The sequence below is a fragment of the Biomphalaria glabrata genome, chromosome 17, assembly GCF_947242115.1.
Source record: "Biomphalaria glabrata chromosome 17, xgBioGlab47.1, whole genome shotgun sequence".
Classification (NCBI taxonomy): Eukaryota; Metazoa; Mollusca; class Gastropoda; family Planorbidae; genus Biomphalaria; species Biomphalaria glabrata.
Window position 1 is genome coordinate 12,526,635 of NC_074727.1, and position 13,883 is coordinate 12,540,517.

The following is a 13,883-nucleotide window of genomic DNA, read 5'->3' on the forward strand; positions in this document are numbered from 1 at the left end:
TGTCGGACACGTTCATTCAAGCGTTGATAGCGACGGTTGATTGGATCCGTGCTACCTGTAACGCCTAACAGGAACTTTGCTTTCTGCTTCTGGATATCAGACTTTCCTAAAAATCCAAATGTTAGGATGACGGCATTGAAAGAGAGACTGTAATCTATAACGAAATCCTTCTATAATGTTTGTAATTCGAGCTATACCACTACTACCGGCTGCAGGTTTAGTCCATATTTCAATAGCAAATAACGGTGGGGCATAATGATCAGCGCGGCCTCTTACACGCCTACCTCTAACTTACGTGTGTTCAAAATAGGTCAATAACTCATCTATGTTTGAACTTGTTTCATCATGTGTTTCTGGTTTACTCTCTGCCGGTATATCAAATGCTTCAATCACATGTTCAGGTGGCACATAGGCCAGTGCTGACAAGCAACGTATAAAGGTTCTGATCTCATCATTACTTTCACATATATATATATATATATATATATATATATATATATATATATATATATATATATATATATATATAGTTCGTCCATCGTAGTTCGATGATGACCACTTTGTCATCGGGGGGGGGGAGGGCTTTGCACTGGGGTTTTATGCCTCCTCGTGTGGCTGGTGAGACCTATGTGAGCCCGGAATGTTCGGCCGCACACTGGGCAGGTTATGTGGGAAAAAGAGTCAACTTTAAAGATGCTACAATTGTTCATTCATACAAGCGAAAAGGAAACCGCCAAATCTGCGACAACCACAGAGGAATATCTCTTCTCTCTATTGCTGGGAAAATCCTTGCACGCATCCTACTAAATCGTCTCATGCAACACATAGAACATGGTCTACTACCAGAAAGCCAGTGCGGCTTCAGAAAAGAGCGTGGAACCATTGACATGATCTTCGCAGCAAGGCAGCTCCAGAAAAAATGCCAAGAACAAAATGCTGACCTGTTCTCAATATATGTCGACTTAACAAAGGCATTCGACACTGTTACTTTCATACATTACCTTTAGTCTAACATCATTAACTTTTCGTTGAACACTCTGGCACACATGAAAATAACAACCTGATACTTCCGCATTTGGATATGCCAACTGAAATGCGTTCATCGCTGCTCTTTCAACGTCAACTAAAATGGTTCTAGGTGCAGCTGTTGGAATGAGAAGAGCCAGCTGTCACAACATCTTTGCATATGTATCAACTGTCAAGTTTATCAATAAACAATACACAGCTGCAGGATTAACACTCTGAGCATAACAGAAATGAATGGTATATAATTGATAAAAAAAGACCTGGAACAACTTTTGGCCTTTGATCATTCTACATAATCATATTTATATATAAAATATTTAATTGGGGATGAAGTGACCGGGGGATGAAATGACCGGGAATGAAGTGACAGGGGATGAAATGACCGGGGATGAACTGACAGGGGATGAAATGACCAGGGGATGAAATGACCGGGGATGAAGTGACAGGGGATGAAATGACCGGGAATGAAGTGACAGGGGATGAAATGACCGGGGATGAAGTGACCGGGGATGAAGTGACCGGGAATGAAATGACCTGGGGATGAAGTGACCGGGAATGAAGTGACAGGGGATGAAATGACCGGGGATGAAGTGACTGGGGATGAAATGACCGGGGATGAAGTGACCAAGCGAACAATTGACCAGATACCGACTTTACTATAATACCATGTATTTGTTAGCTATGTAGAATACTACTAGATCTATTTACAGATCAATATGGATATTAACAACGTATGAAGACCAGAGTTTGACATATGTGCATTTTACAGTTTGAGACTTTTAAACAATCGTATATGACCATAGTCAACAAATTGTATAACTTGTAGGGTAACTGTCTCGTGGTGTACGCATCAGAAATGTGCTGTTACACATTAGCTTCTAGTAGCTTCGAGTTTAGACACAGAAGAGTAAATAATGTAAAGGAAATAGACATAAAACAAAAAGTAGTTCCGCCACTGGTACTTTCGGTTTGAAAAACTCTATGTTTGAAGCTTTATGTTAAGTCACTTTTGTGAATTTATTATTGAATTAGAACTATAAAGTGTATGTATTATTATTTAATAGTCTGTGTTCAATCTTTTCACCGACAAATCGTTCACTAGATAGTAACGTGACTTATCTGTCTGTGAACAATTTATCGTGTTCCCGACACTTGTACAAATTTGTCTTTCTGATCATTTTATTCGGTTAGGTTTTTGTAGTCATATTTTAAGGTTCCGGTTTTTAAAATGTATTATTGCTACCGGTACTTTACTTATTAGCTTTCCTGAATTGTCTCTCTATTTAGTGATTTTACGGATGGTGCTACTCTCGTTAAAGGGAATATTCGTTTGTTTTAAGTTTCATTGCTCTATTTTGTGTCTGTTCTAGTTTCTTTATAACAAAGTTTATATCACTGTCTATCTGGTAAATATTTTGAACGCGTAATTACTGCTAATTAATTATTATTTGATACAAACAAGGGAAATTAATTTTTCAGCATTTATAGATATGATTAAATATGTAGGGTTTTGTCCCATTAGATAAGTGTACACGTTATTTCTCCCACACCCATTCTCTGATCAAGTTGAAACTTTAAAAAATTATTGATTTTATCTAAAAAAAAACATTAATCGATTTAAAAATTAACCAATTAGTCAATTAATTATTAATAATATAACATTTATATTAAAAAATAGCTTCTACATTATTTAGAGACATGGTTGTATATGTGGGGTTCTTCCCCTTAGATAAGGTTTGTTTGTTTGTTTTTCAAAGTATTATTATATTTTGCTTGTGTTTTCTCGAGTTGTTGACGCTTTGGAAAGCACACACGGAAACTTTTAACATTTTTTTTCACAACAGTGATGGACGATCATGTTCTCCACCTCACGGCATCAAAGGCATGACACAGCGCATCATGGGAAGTTCACCCCCCTGCCCATGTCCGAGATGGGGACTAACAGCCCCAGGGGCGGTGCCGGGCTGAGTAGCGCCGCCAAGGACATGGTGACCGCCACCAAGCTGATCAGCCCCTACATCACCCTGAAAACCTTCCTGATCATCATCTTCATCTCGCTCATCATCATCGCCGTGGCCATCCTGGCAGCTGTACTAATTATAACTAGTGAGTACACGATGTTTCCTGTGCCAGGTGTGTGTATAGTGTACAAACTAAAAATAACTTTATTTACAATATAAGGAGAATTATCTGGCAAAGGGATAAAAGACTTTGTTGCTGAACTGAGACATTTTTGTGCAATATATTTCTAATTTTAATTTGTTTTGACATTAAGAAAATGTCTCTGTTCTGTCTCTTGGTCTGTTGGACATATTTTCTGTCAGCTATTTCTGTCTAGTTCTCTTTCTTTTGAAGGCCAGTCCATTCTTCATTATTGATTACAGATCACTTATTTTAAAATCTGGTTCTTTTTTCCGAATGTAGGCCTACTGATCTGTTATGGAGTGTGTGTGTGTGTTTCCAAGGTGACGGTAAGAAGTTAGTGATTGGTTGGTGGCTATTCAGTGAGGATGATGAAATAGGGTCTAGCATAATGCAAATGTGAAAAAGCAGACAATATAGGGACAGGAAAGAGGACAATATAGGGACAGGAAAGAGTAGAGATGTCTTTTGGGTCACCTTACCTTACAAAGGGATACAAGTTTAGTGTATGTTATTAGATTCCTAGATCAGGTTGGATCACTTTTTAACTAGACTAGGTCAATAAGTCTCCAGATTGAGTCTGTGGAGGTTTTTCTCAAATATCAATGTCCACCCAGCTATCTAAATAGTACCAGACATACAAAAGACTAAAGGTGATTGGTCTTTGTAATGGCCACATCACATGTCCATGTAATTGGCTGGTGAGTTCTAAAGCATGGTCCCACACACCTTTAGACCTGGTGCTTTCATTTAAAATTCTTACCTGGACTTCTGTTTAAGCTATGCAATGTTCATTGCACCAAAAAAAGATACAAACAAACAGTGATAATACACACATGTTGCCTTATTTATATTACTTCCGATTCAGTGTAAGAAAAGAAACAAAATTAGAGATTTCTGTAGAGCACAGTGCTTGACTGCAGAGTCATAGATCTCTGGTTTAAATCTTTTGTTTGAAGTCTTTTTGTGATTTTACTAAGTATTTGAGACATTTTTTATTACAGTTATTGTTGTCAGTCTTGAAGAGCTTTATATTGTACTTACATTATATACATCAGTTTATCTTAGTGTAAAGATGTCATTATGGCACCATTGAAATGTTGACAGTAGTTTACATTTCAAGTACATGTAGGTCTGATATATATTAACTCAGAAATTTCATTAAATTGTTGGCAGAAAGAACTATATAAAATTTCCTAAATATAAATATTTATCCACTCAAGAGTTTGACTAAAATTTTATCTCTATGTAAATGTCACAAGTTCTTATCATTGCATTTAGACATGACATCAGAAGCCAGTGAACCATCATTTGTCAACGCTTCGGAGAGAACAGAGTCTCCTTTATCTTCTACTACTACTCCTTTCATTTTGTCCTCCTCATCCTCCTCGACAACATCCAGAACTACAGCATCAACAAAGTTGACCACAACTACAGTAACAACTTCAACAACAAGCACAACATCATCTTCCACAGCAACCACCACCACCACCACTACAACATCTTATCGTCCTCGTAAGTAGATGTAGCTAGATTTTGGTATTGCAACACAAATTGGGATTAAACTCCTCCTTTAACTTTCTTTGTTCCCCTTTCTGACCTTGCGATCTGTAGGGCAGGTGATGTTAAGGTCATCTGTTTCTTGAACTTTAAGAAAGATATAAACTTGCAATCTATTATGGAGCAAGCAGACAAGAAATTCTGAACAATGGCAGCATTACTTAATGGCTGTTGAAAGGTGGAAATAATGGGGAATATATTTGGGCAGAGGATGCCTGGTGGCTGAGTGGTTAAGCCCTTGGCTTCCAAACCTGGGGTTCTAGATTCGAATCTCTGTAAGGACTGGGATTTTGAATTTCTAAATTTGTAGGGCACCCCTGAGTCCCCCCAACTCTAATGGGTACCTGACTTTAGTTGGAGAAAATAAAAGCAGTTGATTATTGTGCTGGCCATATGACACCCTGCTTGTTAACAAAGAAACAGGTGAACTTAACATCATCTTCCCTATAGATCACAAGGTCTGAAACGGGAACTTTTCTTTTTTTTTTTTATTTAGGCAGAGCAATACTAATTTTATAAGGATATATTGTAGACTAATTCCACTTAGTAATAGCTTGCTTAGAATCCCAGGTTAGTTCCCTAATAAAAATCATGATTGGCTGTATGTCTTAATCCACCAATCTCTAGAAGGGTGACATTATAGTGGTATAAATTATAGATGTTTTAAGAGACCTGATAATAGTGCTTCCACTTGGAGCTATTGAAAGCTAAACCCCTGATGAGTTTTGCTTTAGTGCCATTCACAATCTTATCTCAAAGCTGAAAAACTGACTATTGTTTTGTTTATTAGAATAAAGGAAAATATATACAAGTTTTCCTTTGGGTCAAGTTAAGTTGTCACAAAAAGCCCTTCTCTTGAGCTTGTAAAAAATAAAAAAAGACAAATAACATAATTGTCTATTGAACCTTTATTTATGTAATGCTACACTAAATGAACACAGATCTATCTCAGTCAACTCTAAACCTAAAAATGAAACAGTCATTACCAATCATCACACTATAGATCTATACAACCTTAAAAATAATTGTACATGCTTGTCCATAACATTAAAGAAGATTACCCATCACAAAGGGGAGTTTGCAATTAAGACAGTCAAAATAAATACTTATCACTCTTAATATTAATAGCAGGAGATGTAGAGTTAAACCCAGGACCTAGATCTATTGACATAAATGATCTACCAAATTGCATTAGTTCAGGAACAAAAGTCAAATTATTTGCAGATGATTGCATTATATAGAACAATAAAAAAATATATAAGATAAGAAATTTTACAAAAAGAATTAGAAGAATTACAGAAATGAGAATCAAATTGGAGTATGTCTTATCACCCAGAAAAATGCCAGTTATTAAGAGTAACAGAAAAACTAAAACAAATAAAAACTACTTACTTTATTCATGGTAAACCATTCATACAGACAAAAAAACTCAAAATATCTAGGTGTAATAATAAATTAAAGTTAATATGGAATCCCCATATTGTTGAAATTCTTTAAAAAATCAAGCAAAACTTTAGGGTTTATTAAAAGAATTTTTAACAAATTAAACAAGAATGTAAAACTAAAATGCTTTAGTTTGGCCAATAATGGTATATGCAACTAGAACAAATACCAAATAGAGCAGTGAGATTCCTAACAAATGAATATTCCAATTTGATTAGAGTAACACCATTAGTAAAATCACTAAACTTAGAGACACTTCAGGACAGAAGAATAAAAAGTAAAGTAGCTATAATACATAAAACACTAAACCAAAACAAAACAAAACCTAATGAAATACTTAGAAAGACACAAAGATAGAGGCACATTTCTTAGTTGTACAAGTACACCTTCTTTCCTAGTGCCATTAGAGAATGGAATGAGTTGCCTAAATCAGCCAGGAAAACCAAGGACTTTGCAGAGCTTAAGTCATTGATTAACATGCTCGACTAGATTGACACATGAAATGCGTAGAATGTAATTATCTTCTTTTTTGAAGTAACGTCTGTAATATGTAAGATAATATAAATGATAGTTAACAATTTAGTTTTGCCTGGATGTAAATCCACTGGGAAACATACTGAAACACACACTGTGTTACCACTGTTATTTCAGCTTGTAAGTCTGGAGAATATCAATGTGCCAACTACCAGTGTGTTGATCATTCCAAACTATGTGACGGCTACCCAGATTGTGAGGATGGAACAGATGAAAGTTTATTTTGTAGTAAGCCACATCCCTTATTTTTTTTACAAAGCTTATATCAGCTCACTCTGTCTGTTTGTCTGGTGCAAATCTTGTACACATTATTTCTACCACTTCCTATTATCAAGTTGAAACTTTGCTCAATTATTTATTGTCAAAGACAATTTGTGAATTAATAAAAAAATTAACCAAATAATAAATTAATTAGTGCTAATATTGTTTTTAAATAGAAAAAGAAGATACATCTTGCAATTTTGAGAGATATGGAAGTAATTGTGAAGTTTTTTGTTTCCTTATATAAGTATTTTTGATATTGATCTTGTTTCGTTTTTTTTATAAAGTATTTTACTATTAATGAAATAAAATATAAATTTTATAAATAAGATGATAGAATTATAAAAAGAAATGATTGAATTCAACATATGTTGTGACAAAATGTTAAAATACTAGGAATAGGCGGTAAATAATAATAATAATCTTTATTATCCGTAAGGAAATTTGTCTTACAATTTGTGCATTACACCAAACAAAAAACATTATAACTATAAGAAACCAAAGTGTACATTCACACCAGACTCACTCATAATTTACATGTGACAAAGTTTATACCAGATTGTTCTTATTTAATGATTTGATTGCCAGGGGAACAAAAGAGTGTTTGTGTCTGTTTATCTTTGCTATCGGTGTCTTGTATCTCTTTTGTGATGGTAAAATCACAAAGTCCTGACACAAAGGGTGATTCTTTATTTCGAGGATCTTGTTAGCTTTTTTATAGATGTTTGTCTCAAACAACAGCCCAAATGGGGTTTGTTTTTTGCCAATGATTTTGCCAGCAGCATTTAGGATTCTATTAAGTTTATTTTTATTTTTAATGCTCAGATTGCCATACCAGGCAGTGATATTGAAACTTAAAATATTGCAGATGTGAGCGTGATAAAACATAGCCAAGGCCTTTTCGCTAACATTAAACGAGGACAGTTTTCTTAGTAGTCGTAATCTTTGCTGCCCTTTTTTGCTGATATAATCAGTATTTGCAGTAAAATTTAGTTTATTGTCTAGGATAGTACCAAGGTATTTAAAGGTTTGCACAATTTCAATAGTCTCTCCAGCTACAGAAGCAATATCATTTCCCTTCTTGTCCCTACGAAAATCGATTATCATTTCTTTGGTTTTTTTTACATTTAATAATAAAAAATTATCTTTACAGTATTCCTCAATGTGTTCTAGTTCTTTGAAATACTATATAAAAAAATTAGGTGGTTGATTTTACACTTTTGTTTTGTTTTTTTTTTATTTAATTTGAAATGTGATTAGGAATTTAAAGCATCCCATTTAAATTAGAGTCTGTCCTTTTTATTGCCTACAAAAAAATCTCTAAATATGTGCCTTAATTTAATATAAATAATCTAAAAAAAAAAATAACAAAAGTGATCTTTCAAAGTAGTAGTGTGGTTAGTGGCTTTTTTGTTCTTAATGAAATACAAATTATAATATTATTTTTATGTCTAAAAAAAAATCCTAGAAATTACTTTAAAATTGAGTTGTTTTGTTTCTATAACATTTCAATTTTTCTAAGAAACATTGAAATAAAAAAAACCCAACTAATCCTAAGTTCAATGGAAAGGCTTTTTTTTTTTTAAATTGATATGATTATGCACAATCTTAATTATACAAAAATTAGTTTCCCCTGTTTTAGTATTTTAGCACCAACTGAGGAATCATTTTATCCCTTTTTTAATTTCACACTTTCAGATTGCACTGCTGAGCAGTTCAGGTGTTCCAATGGACAGTGTATCCCAAAATCCTCTGTTTGTGACAAATATTTTGATTGTTTGACTTATGAGGACGAAGCCAACTGTCCAGGTATGTTTTGCAGGCCTAAATTTTTGTTGCCTGATTTTTTTTGTCACTCTGTACTAGCTCTGCTCTGCCATGTTATCTTGCCTAGGTCAAAATTGCTATATATCTATATCTTATCTTTAGTTGTTGTGTTGTTTTTTTTTTCAGATTTATTTATTTAATAAAAACCTTTGAAAGGGGAAATACATTTATTAATTTTCTGTGGTCTGTTCCGTCCTACTTAGATTGGAAAATCTAGAAAAGATATAAAAAATCCAATATCATGATATTTAAGATCTTAAAAAGTTCTGGTGCTATGGTTACTTTTATCTTCTGAAAGTGAACTGTTTTGTTTGTAAATTAAATATGCATGCAATTTTTTTCCTAAAAATATACTTTTAATATTATTATACTTTAGTGGAGGTTATTTTTTTGCAATACATCACAGGCTTCCTCATTGCCTTGACTTCAGTAATAGATATGAGCAATGCTGTAGAAAACATTTGCAATGAAGGTCACAATCCAAAAATGAATTGGAGAAAAACCAACAGAAATGTTCTGAAAGAATTGAATTAATAGATTTAATGAGCACACAGAAAATTCAAAGTTTCAATACCCAATATAATTCAATTTCTAATAAATTTAATATCATGCTTGAAACTTTGGGACAAGCATACATAGTGTACTGGTACATAACCAACCAATTTATAAATAAAAAATGCTGAAGTCCCCAGAAATAGAATTTAAGTCAAAATAGGACCTTATAAATTTGCATTTCCTTATGTAATAGTTAGTTTACTTTTTAAATTTTATCAAGTGTAATTATCTAAGTAAATATTTTAAAGTAATAATATTTCATCTACATTTGGAAAAAAGTCATTTAGCTGGCCACATGACACCCTTGTTAACCAAGGACCACAGAAACAGATGACCTTTACACCATCTGCCCCACAGATTGTATGGTCTGAGAAGAGTACTTTACTTTTTTTTTTTTACTTACATTTGGAAATAAATACTTTTTCTTTTTCTCCAGATTGTGCTGGTTTCAGATGTAAGTCTAACAATGTGTGTTTGTGGGATAGCAATGAAAAACGTTGTGATGCTGTCTATGATTGTGATGATTTCAGTGATGAAATCAATTGCAGTAAGTCAAACAAAGCAAAGCTTTTGTATACCATTCCATTATTAAACTGACACAAAATTTAAAGAAGTAAATGGATGAATAGACGGTCTTGTACAGAGATCTTCAGATTCCGTAAAGACAACTGCCACCCAGTCCACCACAAATATGCCACATTGTCTCTAAGTGGGTGACTTCTGTCCAATAATATAGAATACCTTACTCTGTCAGATGATGGAGACACGGTGGTTGAGTGGTAAAGCACTTAGCTTATCAAACCTGGGGTCCCGGGTTTGAATCCTGTTGAAGACTGGGATTTTTAATTCCAGGATCCTCTGAGTCCACCCAGCTCTTATGGGTACCTGACATAAGTTGGATAAAGGTAAAGGCCATGGGTCATTGTGTTGGCCACATGACACCCTTGCTAACTGTGGGCCATAGAAACAGATGACCAAAAGATTGCAAGGTCTGAAAGGGGAACTTTACTACTACTGTAGTAGTGCTGCTTGTTGACTGAGGGATGTGAGAAAAAAATCAAGACGTATGTGTGTTGTGGCGAGACCATTCATTATAGAAGGCCTCAACACTGACCTGCAATGTCACAACCTGTGGGCAGTTTAAACCAATAGCTCTGTAACAATTGGTCTTTTTAATAGGATGCACTCAGTAATCAGCATGTTAAACCCACTGCTATTTCTTCACTTAATGGCATTGGGTGTACTTCTTTTTATGATATTATAAAATTGGAGAAAAAAGAAATTTTAGGAAAATAGATTGAAGACAACACCAAGAGAAAAATTCTAACTGGAGCAAAATACCTGACTTGAGTTAATGCAAAGGTTGGTTGCTATGTTGGTCACATGACACCCTCATTAACAAATGACCTTTACATCATCTGCCCTGCATGTTGCAAGATCTGAAAGGGAATTTTTTGTTGAGCAATTTGAGAAAGCTCTTTCTTTCTTGTAAATTGTTCATATTTTAGCATTGAAATATCTGAGAATATCTTATTACGCCATAATCAGAATGTCCTTGACATACACAGTTAAACTTTTAAATTCTTTGAAGTACACCTAACTTTTGATAATCTAACATTTTTTGTAATCCAACACCCCTCCCCCTAACACCTGGTCCTGTATCTTTCTAACTATTAAGAGTGAACTACAATTGTTATGAAAATAAAAAAAAAATCTAAATAATGACAATTATTCTTTTAGAAAAGAACTTTGCCTTCTAGAACCAAAAGTATACAAACAGTCAAGATGCAGTAGAGTAGCAAGGCTAATTTCATAAAAGTCTAGATATTTAAGTTAGAGAATTGCTTTTACATTTATTCTCACTAGTGTCAAGTTTTGAGTACCAGATTGTTGGCTCTTATATGTTTGTACTCACCTATGTCTGACCCTGGTAAATAATGGTTCTTCTATATTTGTACTTTCCTAGGTCTGGCCCTAGTAACTAATGATTTGTTTTCTACATTTTGTTCTGACATTTTTTTCAACTAAATAAATGTCTTGTTGCTTGTTTGTGATATAGATCTAGGATACGGTCACAGCCGATGTAAGAATGGTGTTGAGGTCAGGAGTTTGCTTTGGTGTGATGGAGTTGATGACTGTGGGGACAATACTGATGAAGAGAACTGTGGTAATTGACCTTATTTTTATTTTCTACTTATGTTAATACTGTCCAACTTGTGACATCACATAGAAAAAGGAAAGCAGCAGATGTCTTTTAGTCTTTCCCTCTTAATTTTTGTTTTTAAATTTTTTAGTAATCTGTTTTTAACATAAATTATTGTTAAATACAACAGATAAATACCTTGCCTAATTTCTTGCTATTTAAGTTTTATTGTCACTTTCACCAGCTTAATACCCAAGTACCTTTCTTTGCTTAGTAACTTTATTCCCATTTAGCCTTCTGTACCATCGGCTGACCATGTTCTGATATGATGTCCCATGAGGCTTATTCGTTATCTAGTATTAAGTTAAAATTGCCTGTCAGATCTGCTACTTAGTCTTACATTCTCATGTAGTTATATTTATTATCATATGTAAAAAAAAGTTAACTTTTTCACTAATTAGCATTACTATAAGAAACTAGTCACTAACTTAAAATAAATTTGAAATGGATCAACTCAACTTTATTGCATTCCCCAGTGTGTGAAAAGCTTCAGAAATTTGCTTGCACCTCAAAACCACAAGGGCAGTGTATCCCCAGACAATGGGTATGTGATGGCATCTCTGACTGTGAGACTGGGGCTGATGAAAGTTCATGTAGTGAGTCATTGTTCAGTTCAATTTAATTTTTTTTTTAAGTCTTTTAGGACATTCCATACTTCTTCTTCTTTCTCATTTTACATGTCAGAAGGTTCAGATCAGTAATCCTATATCTGAGATGAACCGTACAGTGGTTTCCAGATCAGGCAGTATCGTTTTTGTTCTAAGGAGGGTTTTGGGGCCACAGTCTTGTTCGGGCCTCTTGATATAGTAATTCCATACAAAATCTGGATAATTAATAATTTGGATTGTTAAGCAAAAAGCATTAGGCCTACACTTGGTTCGACAGATCATGAAACACTGAGTGTCTTAATTTAATTGTACTTTAAATTCTGCATCTCTTCAAAAATCTTTGCAATAAAAAATTAACATGCTGTGAATCATTAAAAATATATCAAAGCAACTTCCAACAGGTCTTGGGAAATGTACAAGATTTTTGTATCAAACAATAGGCATGATATAACTCTATGAAATACTAAATATAAATAACGTTACAGTGCTTTCTTTGTCATAATTTGTCATAGCTGAAAATCAATCAGCTTTATTGATGTCTGTATCATCCAATTAGAAAAAGACATTAACCAACCAGTCGATGACCTCTGGAATTTCATTAAAAACCATCTTAAAAGCATTATAGAAAATCAAATACCAACTAATTACACATCAAACAAAATAAATAAATGCTGGTTTAATAATAGACTAAAGAAGCTTTGTAAACAGAAGGAAAACCTATATAGAAAATTTAAAGAAACTAATGCAGAAAGAGTTTACAAAAAGTATATAAAAATTAAACACTTAACCCAAAAAGTAAGCAGACAGCTGCAGAGTGAATATATAAACAATGTAATATCTAAAGACAACAACAAAAACCTATAGTCATACATTAAGTCTAAGAAAATGGAAACAACAGGCGTAGCACCATTAAAAGATGAACATAACATAATACATAATGATAATGAAACTAAAGCAAACATTCTAAACAAATACTTTGCATCAGCATTCTCAGCCCCAGGAAACAAAGACATATTACTGAATTTGAACCAAGTAGACAACATAGAAGATATAGTAGTACAAGAAAATGGAATTCAAAAACTATTAGCCAACACCAAACCAAATAAAGCTTCTGGACCTGATGGTATTCCAGCTAGATTACTCAAAGAACTAAGTAATGAGCTAGCCCCAGTGTTCAAAATACTCTTTCAGGCTTCACTTAACCAGGGCAGAGTACCAAAGGACTGGAAAGAAGCTAATGTCACCCCCCTATTTAAAAAAGGAGAAAAATCTGACCCAGGAAACTACAGACCAGTATCACTTACCAGCATCACATGTAAAATCCTAGAACACATAATATGTAGCAACATCAAAAACCACTTAGACAAACATAATGTCCTCACACCATACCAACATGGCTTTAGGAAATATAGATCATGTGAAACACAACTAATAGGACTAATTGATGATTTTTCAAAAGGTTTAGATAATAGTGAACAAATAGATGCTATCTTACTAGATTTTTCTAAGGCTTTTGACAAAGTTCACCACCATAGTTTGCTTAAAAAATTAAAATATTTCGGCATTAATGGTCCACTGCATCAGTGGATTAAAGACTTTCTGATAGGGAGAGAACAAACTGTAATAATAAATGGCTCTAAATCAACACCGATAACAGTAAACTCAGGTGTACCTCAAGGAACAGTCTTGGGTCCACTACTATTTTTAATTTACATAAATGATTT

General features: G+C 33.9%; 1 protein-coding gene across 6 annotated transcripts in view; it reads left to right on the forward strand.

Annotated features, from left to right (window-relative positions):
- The window catches only part of LOC106071475 (atrial natriuretic peptide-converting enzyme-like), a 59,343-nt gene that overhangs the window by 28,334 nt on the left and 17,126 nt on the right, over positions 1-13,883 (forward strand). For 4 of the 6 annotated variants that reach the window (XM_013231588.2, XM_013231589.2, XM_056015107.1 and 1 more), the window contains 7 exons: positions 2,871-3,159; positions 4,450-4,683; positions 6,823-6,933; positions 8,665-8,775; positions 9,785-9,895; positions 11,408-11,515; positions 12,028-12,147. In XM_013231588.2, coding sequence (XP_013087042.2) covers positions 2,883-3,159; positions 4,450-4,683; positions 6,823-6,933; positions 8,665-8,775; positions 9,785-9,895; positions 11,408-11,515; positions 12,028-12,147 — 1,072 coding nt within the window. In that variant the 5' untranslated portion in view covers positions 2,871-2,882. The remainder of the gene's footprint in view (positions 1-2,870; positions 3,160-4,449; positions 4,684-6,822; positions 6,934-8,664; positions 8,776-9,784; positions 9,896-11,407; positions 11,516-12,027; positions 12,148-13,883) is intronic. The other 2 variants (XM_013231592.2, XM_056015109.1) reach the window with 2 other exon arrangements.